Source organism: Aquarana catesbeiana, linkage group LG09 (assembly GCF_042186555.1).
Source record: "Aquarana catesbeiana isolate 2022-GZ linkage group LG09, ASM4218655v1, whole genome shotgun sequence".
NCBI lineage: Eukaryota > Metazoa > Chordata > Amphibia > Anura > Ranidae > Aquarana > Aquarana catesbeiana.
In genome coordinates this window covers 69,071,358-69,091,236 of record NC_133332.1, presented here as the reverse complement: position 1 = coordinate 69,091,236, position 19,879 = coordinate 69,071,358, and the positions used below count along the sequence as shown (strand labels likewise).

The 19,879-nt window shown below is 42.6% G+C and overlaps 1 protein-coding gene across 1 annotated transcript; it reads right to left on the bottom strand.

The window, feature by feature from the left end:
- Nucleotides 1–1,810: 1,810 nt before the first annotated feature.
- Nucleotides 1,811–19,867, bottom strand: EIF3K (eukaryotic translation initiation factor 3 subunit K). The gene is made up of 8 exons (XM_073598731.1): nt 19,715–19,867; nt 16,338–16,436; nt 12,426–12,546; nt 10,575–10,649; nt 7,993–8,059; nt 6,935–7,012; nt 5,670–5,795; nt 1,811–1,920 (listed from the first exon to the last, which is right to left on the bottom strand). The coding sequence occupies exons 1-8, from the start codon at nt 19,861–19,863 to the stop codon at nt 1,889–1,891; spliced, it is 747 nt and encodes a 248-aa protein (XP_073454832.1). The 5' UTR covers nt 19,864–19,867; the 3' UTR covers nt 1,811–1,888.
- Between the last annotated feature and the right edge of the window lie 12 nt (nt 19,868–19,879).

Sequence of the window (19,879 nt, the reverse complement as noted above, 5' to 3'; positions counted from 1 at the left end):
GGCATATTTCATCAAATGCTCTGTCTGTAACTTGTTTAAAGTGGAACTTTAGTCAGAAAATTAAGTCCTGCTAGATCACTTCAGGCTGGCCCCCTTTGCGTGTATAGCCTATACTGCTTAATGACCAGTAATACTCTGTCTCATGCTGCTCAGCACATGCTACTCAGTTGCTTTCCATTTTCTGTTGAGTTTGTAGAGGCCGATCCGCTGACAGCTTTAAAGTGTTTGGAAGGAAGGAAGGAAGGAAGGAAGGAAGGAAGGAAGGAAGGAAGGAAGGAAGGAAGGAAGGAAGGAAGGAAGGAAGGAAGGAAGGATCTCCTGTTCCCTTATAGCAGATTAAACAACACAGTGCTTGTGCTGTCTAATCTGCCAAAAACCTGGTGATCCTGCCCTCCCCCCTGTAAATTGACCACGGTTTATCAAGGCTGCTGAGCCCTGACACCTTGGTCAGTTTACGTGCCTCCATTATCCGCAGCCCTGCCCTGTCATCCTCCCCCCCCCCCCCCCACCTGTCAGCTCCTGTGTCTGTGTTAATAGTCTCCGCCCCCTGCTGCTATTTGTAGTATATAAAACTTTACAAAATGCCACTGGCAGCCCCTCTCCTTTATCTGGTGATAACTCACAGTATAAGTGTTTGTTTAAATCTTTGCCTCTAAATACCTTTTTTCCCCAGGTATCTTCAGGCCGGTCACATGACTCCCAGCCGCTCTCCTACTACGATCCAGGGCTACAGTGGCAGGGGCTGAGCAGCCAGCATGACGGTCAAGTGACCTCCGGCTAACATTAGAGGGAGATCTGGGCCCCTCCCGCTGTAGCCCTGGATCGTAGTAGGGGAGTGGCCAGAAGTCACGTGACCGGCCTGAAGATACCTGAAAAAAAAAAAAAAAAAAAAAAAAAAAAAAAAAAAAAGGTATTTCTAGGCATAGATTTAAACAAACACTTATACTGTGAGTTATCGCCAGATAAAGAAGAGGGGCTGCCAGTGAAAGGGTTTTGTAAGGTAACAACCACTTTAAAAGGGAAGTTAAACCCTCCTTATCCCTTTACAGCTTCTGTTTGATCTGCAACGGCCATGGTGAGGCACATGTGATCAGTTATGACACCAGACATTTGATGGCTGGACAGTTTGGTTTAGGAAACAAGCAAATGTGAGTTAGCATTCCCAGCAATGTAACTTTTTTTGAAACTGTTAAACTCTGTTTAGTTCTGTTTTACGATTTACTTCTTTTCTGTTCAGGGACTCTGGGCTTCAGAAAAATGGCAGCCTCCAGCAAGAAGAAACAGGAGCAATGCTGGAGGCGATTTACACACTAATTTTGGTAGCATAATTATTAATGAGGAATATTCTTTGCTAAAGAACATTTTTTTATCACGTGGTTATTGGTAAAGTTGCACTTTTTAGCATAATCCCTACTTGCATAATGAGTTAGATCTTTGTTTACTTTACTTTGAAATAAATACGTCACAAGTACTAAGGTGGAAGGTAGGCAGATGTGCAATTTGCTTTTGGTACTTTATTGTAAACCATGCGCATCATTCAACCTTGACTTGTGTTGGATATAGTTCCAACATTCAAATTATAATATTATATGGACATTTTACCATCAAACGTTCTAGGACATGGGTGCCCAACCTGTGGCCCTCCAGCTGTTGTGAAACTACATGCTCCTGTCCTTTGGGAGTCATGCTTGTAACTGTCAGCCTTGCAATGCTTCATGGGACTTGTAGTTCTGCAACAGCTGGAGGGCCACAGGTTGAGCGTCCATGTTCTAGGATATCAATAAAGTTGGGAAAGCATTAGACAAGAAAGGACCAATTCAACATTTTATTATTTGATGTGGCACATACTCTGTACATAAAATAAGTTGCATTTTCTTAGGAAAGATTATCACTGAGAGGATGCCATGATTCCAGATACACCTGCAAGGAGAAAAAAAACAAAAACATGCCTTTAGTAAATGAAGATTTTGAACAAGCAAAATGTGGTCAAACACACTTAATACAACTGGCCGTTTATTTATGTATTTGCATTAACATATCCTGAGGCCATACAGTAAAATTCAACATTAACAATCCTTTCCACACTTATTCCTCTAGTCGTTTCCCTTTTATCTCTTGTGGTAAGCAGCAAGAAGTAAACATGAATGAGGCCTTAGACTGTTCTTTAGGTTAAAGTGGTTATAAATATAAAAAGTTTTTTATATTAATTCCTTGTATTAAGGTAAAAAACGTTTTGCCACTTGCTGTGACCCACCTTCTCCCCCCACACACCAAACACTTACCTCCTAAATCAATCCAGTGCTGTGCTTGGCTGACAGTTATCTTTCCTGTCTCCCTGCTCTCACTACACTACTTTGAGATCAGTGAGAGCAATTGGCTCCTGCCAATCTAACACACAGCTTGGCTCAGGAGCGAGCCCCCCATGTCTGTCACCATAGCAAGCCACTTACTATGGGGGGCAAACAGAAAAGGAGCAGCCAAGTTTGCTGGTGGGAGACCCCAGAAGAGGAGGTTCAGGGCTGCTCTGTGCAATAACATTTCACAGAGCAGGGAGTATAACATATTAATTATATTTTTTTGCCTTTAGAAATGCTTTAATACTAAAGTTGACCTGATTTACAGCATTAACAGTGCTGAAGTGCAGATAAAAGACACCCGTGTTAGCCTTCAAATTTATCCCTGTCAAGACCCTTGGACCATAGGCCCAAGTTGTAAATGAGATTTCAACTTCTGCCCAATTTGAGATTAAGCATAATCTCTGCTTGCATAGTAGAGAATTAGTTCTTCCTTTATTACCACAACGGGTATAAAACCATCATAATCCACACTGATGCATTTTGACCAATCCTGGCCCTAATCTTAGCAGTATATGAATGTATCTCCACTACCTTAAAAGAAAACTGCGAGAATTTAATAACACAATTATATTCACCTAGGTGGATGCAGCATTGGCCTGATGCTGCATCTGTCCCCCGCCACCTCTAAGACGGAGAACTGTGCAATCAAAGACTGCTAATCAGTTCTAGGTCTTCAGTGAGTCTGTCAGTCTCCAGCTCTCTGCTCTGCTCCTCCAGTGCTCACTGGAGCGCTGGACTGTGAAGAGGGTGGAGTGGCTGAGCCAGCTGCCAGACATCTGGGTGGATTCCATCAAACTCAGGATAGATCCAGAGCCTGAACCAGCTGATTGACATCTGCTGACAGCAGACTTTAGCTGTCAGCTGAAAACGGGGCACAGAAGTGCACTCCTGTAATCTAGAGGAGAACTAGGGCCAAAGTGGTGGCTGGTCTGCACTTAACTAATCTAGGTCGCGGGCTTCCTCCGGGCAGCAGACTTCCCCCCTGCGTCTGCTCCCTCCTCGGTAGCCAATAGGATTGCTTCGCCTCATGCCCAATCGGGTTTCAGGACCTGCTTCCTGAGCCAGAATACAGGAAGACAATAGCGAATATTAATTTGCTATTGTAACACAACTTCCCAGAGGAAGTCACGAGATTGTGACAAAACCGGTAGGAGGAGCTTGATCGGTTGACGAGGAAGTAAGCAAGGAGTCTCTTGCAGCACAGGTTTAGGATGGGGTGAACGCCGGAATCTGGGGCTGCAGATTCGGTCTCCAGGTGATGTTATCACCCCTTTGCCTATAAGCATACCAAGGCGTGTTTTTATTATGCAAAATGTGAGTGTAAATTTATGTGGATTTTAAGTTTCAATAAACCAGTTTTAAACGTTATTACACTATTGCAAGCTTCTATTGTTTTCCACATGTGTTATATATGAGGAGACTGCTGATAGCCAGGAGGAAGCAGTGGCTTTTGACCTGCACTTTAAATCAGGAGGAAGGAGTGATCCTTTTATCAGCATTTAAGCCAAAATTAGCCACCACAGGAAAGGGGAAACACAGGAGGATCTTTTCAAGCTGATAATATTTATCACAGTCTTTTATATGAAGCCTTCAAAGGTGAAGGTACATCTGGTGGAGGGAGTGAGGACACTGCATGAAGATATCATCACCATCATCATGTTTTATGTTTTCATAATGGATTTTTGAAATATCATCATTAAAGGATTTCTTGTGGAATACACGAAGCACGTGCACTTTATATATTTTTTTGGACACTTTACCTTTGTATCACAGGATACTACATTAGTAAGGCTTTTTGTGCAATACACGGAGCATGAGCACTTTCTATTATTTTTTGGACATTTATTAAATTACCCTTGCATCACAGGATATATTTTCTGGTTATTTGTTGTATTTGTGTTACACATGTATATTAGTTATATAGCTATTTAAGCTCTGCACATTTGATATATCAGTTTGCATTGTCACATTTGGGGGAAGTGTGGGAAGTGCTGGCAGCTGTTTGAGTTTTATTTATATTTATTTTTTTATTTACTTTTTTACTTTTATTTTTATTTTAGATTTTCACTTTAGGGGAGTAGTTTGGCAGCTCACAAGGTTTTACCCACTTGCTTTAGTGAAGCAAATTAGAGCCTCAGACTCTAATCACGTGCTTCAAAAAAAAAAAAAAACCCCATTGGAATCCATGCGTCCAGCACCCTGCATATAAATTAGGGGCCAGGCGCATGGATTATGGGGGCGGCACACCTGTGCCCCGTTTGGACAGGTCGCCGCTGGCTTTGGCTGTACTTTTCCTTTATATAGTTCTCCTCCAAACAGGGACAAAGGAAAACCTTTGTACATGCCTTCCTTACATGCTGAAGCCTCTGTATGTTCTCACTCTAGAGCAGTGATTCTCAACCTGGGGGTCAAATGATGATTTGCCAGGGGTCACTGAATCCTTGGCTGTTTCTGAAGCCCGCGCTGCTCTCCCAGCCTTTTTGCAGCCACCAAGTAGGGCTGTCCCTGGAGCCTGTGGCCACCCGCTCGGCCTCTTCGCAGCTGCCCATTCAGTTCACGGCATGGCTGGGGGGCAGAGACTAGAGGTCAGCTGTCTGGTGAGCAATGTGAAGCGGGAGAGGCTGGAGGAGACCCTATCTCCTGATTTCGGCATAGGTGTTACTGCTACGAGACATTACAAAGTCGGAGACAGTGAGTAACAGTACCTGTGATTATAGTTGCCATTAAAAGTCCCCACTACAGTTTTCACATCAGCAGATGACCTTGATCAAGAGCACCTAAGCTGGCTGATCACAACTCCCCCCAGCACTGCCACTCATCCTAATTCCCTGCCACTCATCCCATTCCACCCACCAAGGAGTAAGAGAAGGAATAAAAATAAAGAATACATGAAAGGGAGAGGGAAGGGGGGGAACAAAGAAAAAGGGAAAAAAAAAAAAAAGAGAACAAAGACGGCTAGAGAGCGTGATGGGGAAAAAAAAAAAAAAAAAAAAAAAAAAAAAAAAAAAAAAACCACACAAGAGAGATAAAGGGCAAAGAAAGGAGAACAAAGAGTGGTACATCCTAAAACATACCATAAGGGGTTTTAATACTGTACAAGTGGAAGGGACTTAGGGAGCGCTAAATGTCCGTGGGCTAGGGGCGAAAATTACTTGTCTTGCCTTGGGTGCTGACAACCCATGCTACGAAAATAATTTTACTGTTAGGGGTCCCCACAACTTTTATCGAGGGGTCAGGGCACTGGGGGGGGGTTGAGAACCACTGTTCTAGAGAGTGTTGGGTAAGGTGCAGTATAACATCAGGCAAACCTACTATCAAAGTCAATCTTTTCCACAATGTTTTTGGGTTTGATGTTCTCCTCCTGGTTACAGATGAAGATCTTGCCATTTTCTGCTTCTGTCCAGCCGTATTTGCTCATCCATACTCTAAGCTGGGGCTCTGACAAAAAGAAGACACAGGAATTAAAGCAGATTTCCACAGAGAAAACGCCTTTTTGTCCACTACGTGGTCTCGGGGAAAAAAAAATTTCATGCCAGTAAACTAATCAGATTATTACAATGTACAGTGTTGTCATCTTAACATTCTTCAGGCACTTAGGACAAAACTTGTTTAGGCTGCAAACAGGATGCCTCATCACTGTTAGAATACTTATCCTTAAAGCGGGGTTCCACCCAAATTTTGAACATTATCTCTATGCATTCTCTTCCTTGCCTAGATGCTGACATGCTGTGTAAAAAAATTTAAATCTCCGTAATTACCTTTTTTTTCTAATCTTCTTAGCACTTCCTGGGTTTTCCTCCCATGGGAGTAGGCGTGTTTCTAGCCTCTCCCAGACCTCCCACAGTTCCCTGGGAGCTAGTCTCAGGCTTCCCAGCATGCATTGTGCAACAGCGTCATCACAACATCTCGGTGAATGCTGGGAGCACAGCATTCACTGCATCCAGGAAATACATGCTTGTGGGCTTCAAATGCCCACAGTGAAGATGGAAACCGCCTTCAGTGAAATTTATAAGTTATTCTTTACAACAAAATCGGACACAGGCGGACTTATTACACAGAACATGTGAGTAGATAATCATGAGAAGAAAAGTTTGTGAATGAACTCCAAAAAAAACAAAAAAAAAAAAAACCGATAGATAGGTGGACCCCCGCTTTAAGCCGGCCATAGATGGTATGAATCTTGGCAGGTTCAATCGATCAACTTGGGTACAACTAGCCTGTCGAATTTTTCATGCGATTAATGCCATGGCTATAGCCACTAGCAATAATCACTGTGTTTTCCCCAGCAGGGATGGCTCCCCGTAACCCCTCTCCCCCACCAGGAGAACGCAATAGCTCCGCGGGATGGATACCCCCATCAACAATGACTGTTGATGGGGAAAATTAAATGATTTTCTTTCTTGCAACCCGTGGTCAAATTTCTTGCAACCATCTGTGGTCGACTTTAGTCCTCCAAGAAGGCTGGAGGACACGCAGGAAGCTTCAGACTTGGAACATTCATGCATTATTTCTGCTTTACTTTGACAACTCAGGTTTACGAACACATATATATTTGATATAAGATTTGAATAACATACCTGACAGATCTCCAAGCATCTCAGCCAAAAGCCACCGGTCTATGTGCTGGTATGTGATCCCCACAACATGGCAGATGACTACAACAAATACAGAAGAAGAAAATCATTAGGATAACAGGACAACCTATAACCCAGCTGACAGATTCACTGCCCAGCATGCTCAGTCATTCTTCCTGAACCCCTACAACTTAGGGTCCCAATTCATGGGTCCCATGCATAAAAGGAAAAGGTTAGGATAAAAAATGTGGTTCTGCAGCTGAGCAGTTTTTAAAGATAAAAGGTCCTGAGGCCTTTGTTATAACTCTGGCTGTACTATCTAGTGAGTTGGTGACCTGGACAAAGCATGCAGCTAGTAAATTGTGAAAAGTTTGAACTTATTCAGCCTAGCAGCACTAGGGTTGTTGGACTGAATCCCAACCACGGCACTACCGTGCACCCACGTGGGTTTGATTTTCTCTCGCACTCCAAAGACATGCTGATAGGTTAAATGGCTCCTGCCTAAATTGGACTTAGAATGTGTATGTATGAATGCGAGTTAGGGACCTCACATTTTAAGCTCCTTGAGGGCAGAGACTGGTGTGAATGTACAAGTAGGCCGTTCCTTCAGAATCCTGTGCCGTAAAAGGCGGCTCCCCCGCGCATGCGCAGCAGTGACATCGTAGCTCTGGCCAGTCAAACAGCCGGAGTCCGCGGACTCAGAAGGAAGACGGGTGAAGAAAGTGGCCTCCAGCGATGACCGTGCATCCCTGGAAGGCTTAGTTTTCAGGTATGCGATGCATACTAGCACATTATGGGTTTACATTGCAAAAAAAAAAAAAAAAAAAAAAAAAAAAAAGCACACTGTGGTTTACAACCACTCTATGGACAGCAACTCACCAGATAGTGGTCAAGATGACAACCCTGAAGCCACCACCTGTAAGAAGTGGCAGCTCCTGTCTTTTTTTGGAGGAAGAGGAAGAGGAATTTTGGAACTGTAGCATCTGAGCACCGCAGATGTTGTGCTAAAGCGAATACCAATGCATATACCATATACTGTATACTCCATATGGTTTACTTACATTTTCTCACAGAATCCTCAAAGCCAGCAATACCATCAAGGAGATCAAGATTCTCATCCAACGCTTGCTGGGGAGACAAAATGCACCATTTAGTCAAAATTAATTAAATAAAATGTGCAGAGAACATTCAAAAAGGGATGGGCTCAGGCGTGTTTGGTTCGTAGTCCCAACTGAGCAATCCCACCAGGAAGCAGTCACTGCACACTACCAATCATATGCATCGTGTATTTTGCGGGCCAAGAAATGCCTCACTGCCTATGATTGGCGGCGCGCAGTGAGGGCTTCCAGGCAGGATTGCTCAGGTAGGTTGGGACTACGATCCAAACACGTCTGAGCCCATCCCTACATTTAAATACACTGGTAACCTCCTTCAGGGGTTCACTTCCTAAATTTTAAGTATCAGTGGTCTCTGTCTGCATAGCATTAGGGAACCTCTGTACAATGTGGCCATTCTGTGAGACAAAAGAGCATTGCTGCACTATTTACTTGGAGGCACTTCACACCACACAGGGAGGGAATAAATTGGGCTTCAGCCTGGGGTGGAGCTATAGCACAGAACAAACAGAAAAAAAAGTATGTACTATTATGCAAAATGAAGCTACGGATCTGAACAGGACCAAGCACTTGGTTCAATGGAGGGAGTCAACAAACATTTGTAAATTGTGGTAATGCTTCTTTCAAAATCACTCCTGAGAAGGAAAAGAAACAGAAAACAAAAAATGTATATAGTAACTCCAGACCTCTTCCAAAAAATGCTGGCTGCAGCATTCTCTGAGTCACTTGCAGCATGCTTGTTCCATGTCAGTGATTAAAGAAAGAGACAGCCAGGTAACTAATTTTCCAACCCAACTATCATTTTCCTGCCAGCAATAACAGCTTGTATGCATCTTTGAGCACAGGTTTCATTTAACTTTAATGTATCCCCTAAGCTTATCTCATACCCCATACACATAGCCTTTAGCCTGAATTTGATACCTAAAACTAAACCTTACACTATCATGACAAGAATTTATGCTAGGAAAGTTTAAAAACACCTATTTACAATGAGACACCAAAGCCTCTAAACTGCAACCAGAATTTCACTTGACTTGATTAAAAGAAACTAAAATCTGATTGGTTGCTGTAGGATTCAATATTGAGTTGGCCCACCCTTTCCATAAAGACATGGATAAGCGAGTTTGGGGTGGAGAAACTTGATGGCCTGCACAGAGTCCTAACCCCAACCTGATAGAACACCTTTGGGATGAGTTTGAGCGGAGACTGCGAGCCAGGCCTTCTCGTCCAACATCAGTCAGTGCCTGACCTCACAAATGCGCTTCTGGAAGAATGGTCAAACATTCCCATAAACACACTCCTAAACCTTGTGGACAGCCTTCCAAGAAGAGTTGAAGCTGTTATAGCTGCAAAGGGTGGGCCAGCTCAATATTGAACCCCACAGACTGGGACTGCCATTAAAGTTTATGTGCGTGTAAAGGCATGTGTCCCAATACCATTGACAAATATGGTGTAGATGATGGCAATTGTATATGGTTATTATATAAAAGACTGGCACGTTGGTAAGTGATTATATTCATCCATCAGCGCTACACTTTATTTAGCCCTGGTTCACACTGCATGCGTTTCGCACAGGGATCACACCACATTCCTGTGCAAATTACATGCGATTCTGTGTGGTACGATTTCAGCCATTTATTTTAAATGGCTGAAATCGCACCACTACCACATGAAAAAGGTGCAGGCAGCTTTTTTTGTTCGTATTAGAACCGGATAGCATGTGCGGTTACACCCATGTGATCTGGTTCAGGCAAATGCACTGCTTTTGCGGTGTTAACTTTTAATTGACACCCACAGCAGACAACATGAACACAGTGCGATTGCTATTTGGTGAGGGAAACGCACAGGAATCACTGCGTTTCTCACACCTTATCAGTGTAAACCGGGACTTAAAATTCAACAGTGGTGTGAAACACGACAGTGTGAGTGGGCTGCTGATAACATAATTGGGAATAGGTTTGATGCAGTATGGGAGATTATTACACTTATTAATATATTGTAATACTTTACTGAATATGTCTGTAAATATCAGCCCACATTGCCATGACCAGATTTAAAAAAAAAAAAAAAGAAAAAAAAAAAGCATACAGTACATCTATTTTCTTTTACTGGATATCAAAACTGCCCATATCACATCCTCATATTTCAAGGTGTGCAAGATAAAAACAAAAAAACAAACAAAAAAAAAAAAAAAAAAAAAACACACTGTCTGTTACTCCATAGCTACCAATTAGAATGTTTTCTGTGATATGCTATAAAGTTCTACACACTTCTGCTGTTAGGAAAAGGAAACAGAAAAGGTAACCTTACAAACCTGACGCGCCCTTCCAGTTGTTCGCACTAACTTCCATACAAATTAAATTATTATTATACAGGAGTTATATAGTGCCAACAGTTTGCTCAGTACTTTACCATACAAAGTGAAACAGTACAATTACAACACAGTTCAATAGAGAAGCTCTGCTTGTGGAGCTTACAATCTAAACCAAATCTGGCAATCCCGAATTTTATATGGAAAGAACACTTACCCAAAAAGACTGAAAGTGACAAGTTTCCAGGAGGTCTCCCAAATACAGGATCTGTCTGATTGGACGTTCTTCTTGCTGGATGTTGACAAGTTAAGGAGATTTAAAAAAAAAAAAGAAAAAAAATCCACCCAGTTCTAATGATTGTCACAATTTAAAGTGACTTTTGCCATTATATTTGCAATCTCATCTAACAGTACCTGTGCAGGGAAGTGGCTACGTTTTTTCATTGCTCCCTCTCTCGTCACAGCTCTCTAACAATCCCTATATAGCAGCTACCTTTACCATTACTGCAATTCCGGTGTACATCTAGTCAGCCCAATACAATGACATTCTTTGTTTTCCAATTGGCTGAAATAATTAACCACCCCCCCCCCCTCCATATTCGCTGATCCGCCTTCCAAATGTAAAGTACATTTTTATATAGTGCACAGGTACTGATAAATGATACCATAAAGTGGAACTTCACTCCCTTTCACCTGGTTTTTGATGTAATTCTCAATTAACACACTTGGCAAATCCAGCAGCATTCTGTAGTAATCCACTGCCCTGCTACAGCCCACCAGGTTCCAAACCACCATCTTCATCTCTGACATGATCAGGAGTCTGTAGTCTCTTCCTGGATCTTGCAGGCACGTCATCGGGGGGGTTGGCTATTAGAACCAGTAAGACAGATGGTGCCCTGATGACGTGCCATGACGCATACGCGCAGGATACGCAAGTATACCAGGAGCCTGCCGGAGTACATCGTCCTCACCTAGCTATAAAGAACCTGGAAGGGAGGGGCCCTCCCTTGTGACTATGTGAAAGGTGAGGGAGATTAATATATTAATATTAATATTAGGGAAAGTATGCAAAAAGGCTGAAGCCTTGCTTTAAGGATTGGCAAGGGACACTCTGAAGTAGAACTAAACATCTCCACTCCATTCATGCAATAACATCTCTGTAAACAACTGTGTATATACACATCGCTTGTACTGTAAAAATTGAATTAAATTTTTTTCTCTTGTAAAAAAAAAAAAAACATCTGCGCTCCAGCAATGCGATGTCTGTGAGCTCACTCGCTGGTGCCAACCTCTTCTCCTGCTCTTCTTCCGGGTTCGCCATATTAGGCCATCTTGACTGGCTAGCCCAGAATGCCGCAACTCCTGCGCATCAATTCATCCTGGCATATACCAGGCCAAGAGTGCACACTGTAAAAGAGGTTTGTAAGCAGAAGGGTAAAACATTTATTGCAGAAAAGACAAGCCATGTCCCTTCAGCAATACAAAGCTTTCCTGAATGCTATTTTTTTTTTTTTTTCAGTTTTAGGTTTAACACATGACTGCACAGGTTGAAGAGCTGAAAAATAACTTCAGATTTCACCATGTGCAGATTGTACTTAATTTCCCTGCATTGGTTTGATTGCCAGAACTTTACATGATATATTTAGTAGCGTGGGAAAGGTTAGAAACTGTCAGGATTCTGGGTAGGTTTAATCTCACTCCCTGCCCAGGGACAGTTGGAAATAGGATATGAAAATAAGGGAAGTCTGTATAAAAAGAAAAAAGGATAACACAATAACCTGACAAAGGTTGTCAATTTTTTCCCATTCCATGTAAAACCTACAAAAAAAAAAAAAAGTTTTGGTGTGCCTCAGAGTGTTTTCATACAGTGACCAATAAGATCAACACTTTTATCTTTCCAACGCAGCATTGTAGAATCTCATGGTTTGCTATGAACCACTGGGAATCTTAGAGGAGTTTCTTCTTCCAGACCCCCAAGGCCCCATAGTTACCAACTCAAAACTCAAAAGACATTTATGGATTCATGATTTTGTTTTGCATTTCTCATGCGGTCAGACTAGAAGGATACATGAGCCTGGTCGATCATACACTTGCAGAGCGTGAAGTCTGTGTGTGGAAGGTTGGTCAGAGCTTTGAGGAGGATCTGTGCGGTGACTGTCGTCTGGAAGAAAGCTGGATTGAACTGATAGCTGCAAGAGAGAGAAACACTCAGAGCTCTTATCCAAAGTACAAAAAACACAATACGTATTCCTGCGCTACTCGACAGAATGACCAACTGCTGCAAAGCACTGGGAGGATTAATCCATAACCACAAAAAGGAACAGATATACAATAAGTAGTGCTGCGCTGTTATATATATGGGCTAACTAGTAAATAATCAATTGATAGGATAAGGATAATAATAATAATAATAATAATAATAATAATAATAATAAATAATAGGTAAGGCTACACGATTATATATGATATAATCAATAAAATAAATGAGTAAATAGAAAAGTGACTATGTGCTACATAATTCAAACATTTTGAAGGCAAATAATTTGTAAAGTGCTGAGTGCTAAAAGTGACAATGTGCACAAGATGCAATTCACATAAACAATTTTGAATAGTAGTCTTGAAAATGTATATGGAGGGATAGTGAAACCAAATGCTGGAGTCTCTCCACAGTATAATATATACGGTGACTTATGCTCTTCTGTGCAAAAAAACGCAATGTGCCAAGTGAGGTTTCATCTCCTGTGCGACACACTATGATGTAAGGTGGCCTCTTACCTTACAGCTGTAAGGTAACAGCATGTGTGTGTGTTACGTATATATATTTTTTATATGCATAAGGAACAAGTGCATTTTATCCAAAATCCTGTAAAATCTACTCACAGGGCACATTTACATTTAAAGCAGAACTAAAGGTAACTTTACAAAGCCAGGATATGTCACTTCTGCGGCATGCACAGCTCAGGTTACATCACTGGCACAGTCCCGGTGTGCGGGAATGACCGATTCCTGTACTGGATTTATGTCATCCTGTGCAGGCCATTAATGACAAAGACTGGAACACAGAAGAGGCCAGGGACAACATGCCAGTGTAGGCAAGAGCCTCTCATGGATATCAGACCGTTGGAGAGAAGGTAAGTGAGTATTGTGACTTTAGTTTCGTTTAGTGACTTTAGTTTAGTTTTATTGTGACTTTAGATTTACAATCAGATTGTAACTCACCACACATTACAATCTGATTGAACAACTTCCTAAACTATGGAAAGGGCCTGCCTGGATACATATTGATCAAATAAATTAGTCAGGTCCTTATGTTACATAAGGTTGGATGTACAAAGATTGTACGGTCAGACTGAAATATGTATGGTGACCTTTAACTTAAAATGTTGAACTGTTTCGTCAGACTCTTGTCAGCTGAATGGTAATGTTTATTAACATTAGCCAGCTTTAGCTACAGCCCCTATAATCTCATCTGACAGCTTGCAGTGGGGAGATGGAGCTTGATCTCAGAGAGAACACTTTTCATGGTGCACACCTTCACTTCTCTTCACACAATACCACACCCCTATTCCTCCTTTCCTTATTCTCCCATCCAGAAGTAACCTGTCTCTGTCACATGCAGCTCACAGCAGGGGTCCGTGCATCCCCATTCACCGTTTCAGCCCGAATTTTTGGCTGACTTCGAACCTGAAACAGATCAAAAAAAGACGCACAGGATCCCTGTGCAAATTCTCACTGGAGCCACAATGGAGATATGTGAACTGGCTCCATAGAGAGCCGGTCAGAATCTCCTGCTTTTGTGAATTGAATGCGAGGAACCTGCATCCAATTCGCAATAGTGTAAACCCAGCCTGAGACCTTTCACACTGGGGCGGTTTTCAGTCGCATTAGCACTGGAAATAGCCTCTGCTAAGTGCCTTAAAACTGCCTCAAGTGTGACTTTTCACACTGGGGCGGTGCACTTGCGGGACGTTCCGAACAGTCCTGCAAGCAGCATCTTTGGGGCGGGTTGGGAGCGCTGTATTTAGCACTCCCAAAACGCCCTGTCTATTGGAATGAATGGGCAGCGCATAGGAAACGGCGAAATACAGGCCTTTTTAACCCCTTGTTTGGGGTTAAAAGCACTCCACTAGCGGCCGAAAAGCGCCTCCAAAACAGCTGTAAAGCGCCACTAAAACTAGCGGCGTTTTACCTTGAACGCGGCCCCAGTGTGAAAGGGGTCTTAACTAGAGTACAGGAAGATAGGAGTGTTGCCTGCAGCAGCCAATGAGATCCTTTGTAACCAGCACTATGAAAATGACTTATGAAATGTATCCAGCTGTTATGGCAAACACAGACACCAGACCTTCCTCACAAATTATGGGAGAAGTCAATATTTGAGCTACAAAAATAAACTTTATACAGTATGTATGCTTCAGGGTTGTAATCTTAGAACCATTCTGAGATAGTAAACTGTAATAAGTTGCTTCTATATTGAAATCTCAATTTCTGGCAGGATCAATAAATTATCTTTAGTTGTGCATAGAAGATAACACAAACTTATCAGTAGATCTCATTTTCTTCAAGCATTATTGCTCACTCCAACGTTTGCAGCAATACTTCATGTGTGGCGCAATTTACGCTTGCATACACACCTTACACTGCATGTTTGCACTGGGATGTGTACAGAGGTGCTTTTAAATTTGTCTTTATTTTTGTTTTATTAGAATTTAATTTTTTTAAAACACTTTTTTCATTTAACTTTATTGCTATTACAAAGGGGCTAACAAATGTAACCTGTTGTCTGGCATGAATGCTGGAAAATAGCAGAGCACTTCTTCCTCTATGAGGGTGTTGCAGCCTTGTAGCTTTATAGCTATAATGTGAAATCTCAGGCACTGCTGCCTCTGGCTGCTCATCTTAGCAGATCTGAAGTGAGATTTGGTGATGTGACTTCTGTGCTGCCCACTGTTCTTCTTGCTGGAGGCATAGCAGCCTCCACACCAAAACAGTGCAGGACAAAAGGAAAGATCAGCTGGAGACAGGCCACAGGCAATACTGGTATATCGTGGCTTTTTTTTTGGCACAGCTTCTAGAGTTTTGTTTCTTTTTTAAGCAACTGAATTGTTTGTTAGCAGTTACCTAACTTATACCACATTTATTTCAGCATGCTACAGCTGAGGTTAATGTCAAAACATTAGGGGTGCCTTCATACCTTTCTGATTCTTTGCAGTGAAAAACTGGTCCTGGCACTTTTTTTTTTTTTAAAGGAACTACACTGCAAAGCATTGCTCCAAAAAAAATGTTGCGCATTACAGGGATACACTGCTGTGAAGCCCGTCTAATTCATTCTGTTGCAGGAGATTAAAGGATAAGTTCATATTTTGTAACACGTTACACCCATAGTCAGAGTGTAACATGTAACAAATGCACTGGCCCCCGCACCCCCTGATTTGACAGCGAGCGGGGGATCTTCTCCCCCTGCTCGCTGTCGCAAAGCTTTAAAAAAAAAAAAAATGGCTCTGTTCACGTCATTTAAAGTGGTCTGTAAAAACTGCAGTCCCAAGAACTTTTGTGGCTGGCAGATTGTAGTTCTCAATGAACCACCGGCTGCTGTTGATCGCTCTAGGTCAGTGATGGCGAACCTTGGAACCCCAGATGTTTTGGAACTTTATTTCCCATGATGCTCAACTACACTGCAGAGTGCATGAGCATCATGGGAAATGTAGTTCCAAAACATCTGGGGTGCCAAGGTTCGCCATCACTGCTCTAGGTAGTTCAAAAAAAAAAAAAAATGTGCATTTATTACTTTTTTTTGGAAAAGTGAACGTATGCTTTAAATAATACAACTCAACCCTGAAAGACCTGCTAAAGATTGACTAGCAATTTTTTTCTTGTCTTTACAGCTTCCTGAATGTGGCAACACAAGTCAAAAGACAGAGCACTTCCAACAAAAACTCAAACATGCAATTAATAGAGTTTTTGGCATTATGAGAATACATACAGTTTTAGCACAGCTAGGTTGGCTTCCAGGTCATACGCATTCTCCTTAGCCTGGGTCTCTACATAGCGTTCTAGAGTAGCCAAATTTTCTGGATTGTACCTGTAGAAGAAAGACACCCAATAAAATTTATTAAGGAGGCCCACCGGCTATTTAATATCAGCAGAATGTCAGGCAAAAAGCTAAATGCATGTTTACATACATATATGCCAACTGTCTTAGAGCCCATTCACATCAGCCCATGTTGTGTAACACACACATCACAACATATCTTAATAAGTTTGAATGAGCTGCAACACAGGAGAAATCAAACTTAATTGCTGCAATAATCCCCCAACAACCCAATCGTTTTTATAGCCCTGACAAGAACAGGGCCAACTTTCTTGATACAACTTGGTGAAGGAGTAGATATCGGAATAACGTATTTTGGAATTAACACAACATTGGGAATTCAATACTTACCCTTTCAGACAATTTGAGAAAGGGGTGTGTCTCTGTAGGTCTCACAATCAACCCTGGGTTGCAAAGTTCCCATTTACACATTATCAGGCAATGAATATTTTAATATGGCTGGTCTGTATTCATATTGTAACTACATAAGGGGGGGGGGGGGGGATTTACTAAAACTGGTGCACACAGAATCTGGTGCAACTCTGAATTGTAACCAATCAGCTTCTAATTTCAGTTTGTTCAATCAGCCCCGGTTCACACTTGTGCGTTGTGGATTCCGCACCGCATGCAAATCGCAGCACGTTCATGCGGATTGATGTGGGTGTGTAGATGTTAAGTTAATGACACCCTGAAATCGGTTTGCAAAACGCAGTGTGATTTGCTGAATCGGATCACATGGGTGTATACACCCTTGCGATTCCGATTCTGGCGTGGACAAAAAAAAGGGTCCTGCACGTTTTTGGTGCGAATTCGGTGCCACTGCTGAAGATTTGTATGTGATTTGAACAGCAATGTGGTGCGATTACTGTTAAAAATCACATACGGCTCCTCACACCACATAGTATGAACTGGGGCTTAAGCTTTGACAAAAAAACTGGAAGCTGATTGGTTACTATGCACCGCTGTACCAGATTCTGTGAGCACCAGTTTTAGTAAATTTCCCCCAAAATGTTCATACTACACTAATCTATCCACGTTAGAGCTACACTTGCAGTCAGGGGGCAAAAAAAAAAGTGTTTTGAGCCACGTTTATATTTCCCCCTTAAGCTGCAAAGGCAGTTGACCAGGATTGTACCAATGCCACAGTGCTTTGCAGCCATGGTAAAAGTGATCCCCTATATGGCATTCTGCAGGCAGTACTGCCACCAAATGTGATTTAAGTCAAAAAGGGCTGTGGCGCAACTTTGGGCAATTGCTTTGGGTTGCAGCACAGTGGTGTGGCATTTACAGAGTAGTGGATTGCTATTCTTAGAGGGGCGACAAGGGTTGCTGTCCGTCTAAACTTAGTCTTATGGTAGATGTAATGGAACATAACACAATTAAAGTGGTTGTAAAGGCAGAAGGTTTTTTTTTATCTTAATTCTATGCATTAAGATAAAAATTCTTGTGTTTGTAGCACCCCCCTAATACTTACCTGAGCCCCATTTTTATCCAGCGATGTCCACGAGTGCTTCGGCCTCCGGGATTCTCCCTCCTGATTGGCTGAGACACAGCAGTGGCACCACTGGCTCCCACTGCTGTCAATCACAGTCAGTTAGCCAATGAGGAGAGAGAGGGGGCAGGGCTGAACCGTATCTGAATGGACAAATTGAGCTGAGGCTCGGCTGCCCCCATAGCAAATGAAAAAGGATTAAAGATTCCCAAGGGTACCTTATACAGACACACTAATCAGTATTAATAAAGCTGTGCATTTTCTGAGACAAATGTTACAAACTATAAAAAAAAAAAAACACTCTAAGACCCCTTTCACACTGGGGCCATGCCGCTAGTTTTAGTGGCGCTTTTTGGCCACTAGAGGGGGCTTTTATCCCCTGCTACCTGCCGAACAAAGGGTTAAAAGCACCCATGTTGCACCGCTAAGGCAGCGCTGCCTATTCATTTCAATGAGCAGGGCGTTTTGGGAGAGGTGTATACCCGCTCCCAAACCACCCCAAAGATGCTGCTTGCAGGACTTTTTTCAGTGTCCTGCAAGCACACCGCCCTAGTGTGATAGCACTCTGGTTTTTATACTGGGGAGGCTTGAGAGGCGCTTTTCAGGAACTATTTTTTGCACTAAAATGCCTGAAAGTCGCCTTTCAGTGTGAAAGGGGTCTAACTGTGCGGGCACTGAACAGGAGGGAGTGGCCAGGAGCGCCGAAGAGGGACCAGAGAAGAGGAGGATCGGGGCAGCTCTGTGCAAATCAACTGCAACGGAGCAGGTTTGTTATTTTTATAGAAAAAAAAAAAAAAAGTACAGACTTTACAATCCATTTAAAATTGCAATTAATAGATGGATTTCCCTCTACAGCACCTAAAGAAGTGAACCCCAAGAAATACATTGAGCCGAACCCCACACGGCCACATCATTCACTCACAGCGATCTGTAAATGAACTACAACTACAGTCTGTCACTGCAGCAGATGGTTTGTAGTGCTCAATGAACTGCATGGGGCTCTGGGGAGACTCTCATAGTTCATCGATCTTCCTGTCCACCAGTAACTGTTTGCCCGTATGGGGGGTATGAGCAGTCAGCTATCCTCAGATTCTTCATAAGCTCCCACCTGTGATCTGCTGATCATGTGTGCAATGCTTTGCAGCCTCAAAAAAAAAAAAAAAAAAAAAAAAAAAAAAAAAAAGCACTTTTTTTGTTATCTGCAAAAATATGCAACTATTTGTCTTTAAAAAGGTGGACTTATGCTTTAAGGGGGTGACAACACTCTGTCCTTGTCTCCCAACTGAGCTCCTGTGTTGTCACTCCAGAGGGACTTCTGATGGAGACTACAAGCGATCGTTTGAACACATATTTTGCAGGCATAATCTGCTGCCGTCAGCTTTGGGAAACCTGCCGGGAAAAATTCCATGCAGCCATGGCTGGGGTGCCAGCAGACCGGAGGGGGCTGAAAACAGACTGCAGGAGACCAGCAGAGAAGCAACAAAAGACAGAAAAAGGTGGGAAACACTTATAAAGGCAATTATTTATGATAGCAAACTAAACGTCACCCAATGCCAGCCTTTGTTTCATAATCTGATGCCAACAGATCTCACAGGAGGGGGGGTGGGGTGACCAATACTTATATCAGCAACTCGATTTCTTCCTTGGGAAGAGTGTAATTCAATGTACAGCTCATTGATCACACTGGCTGTCCTCAGTCCCTGTATGTAATAGAAAGGTAGCCCTGTACACACCGTGCTGCTATAGAGAATGGCCGCCCACGGACCCCTACACTTACCTGTCTATACCCCGCATTAGTTTCCCCACATTCGCTCTCATCTGTTCAAACGAAGCCATGTTGCCTGAAGATGGGAGAAAGAGACCGGAAGAGGAACCGGGTACACACTTCCTGTCGCCGCGCCAGTAGCTGGCGCCTCTTCCGCCCATACATGGTTTACGTGCT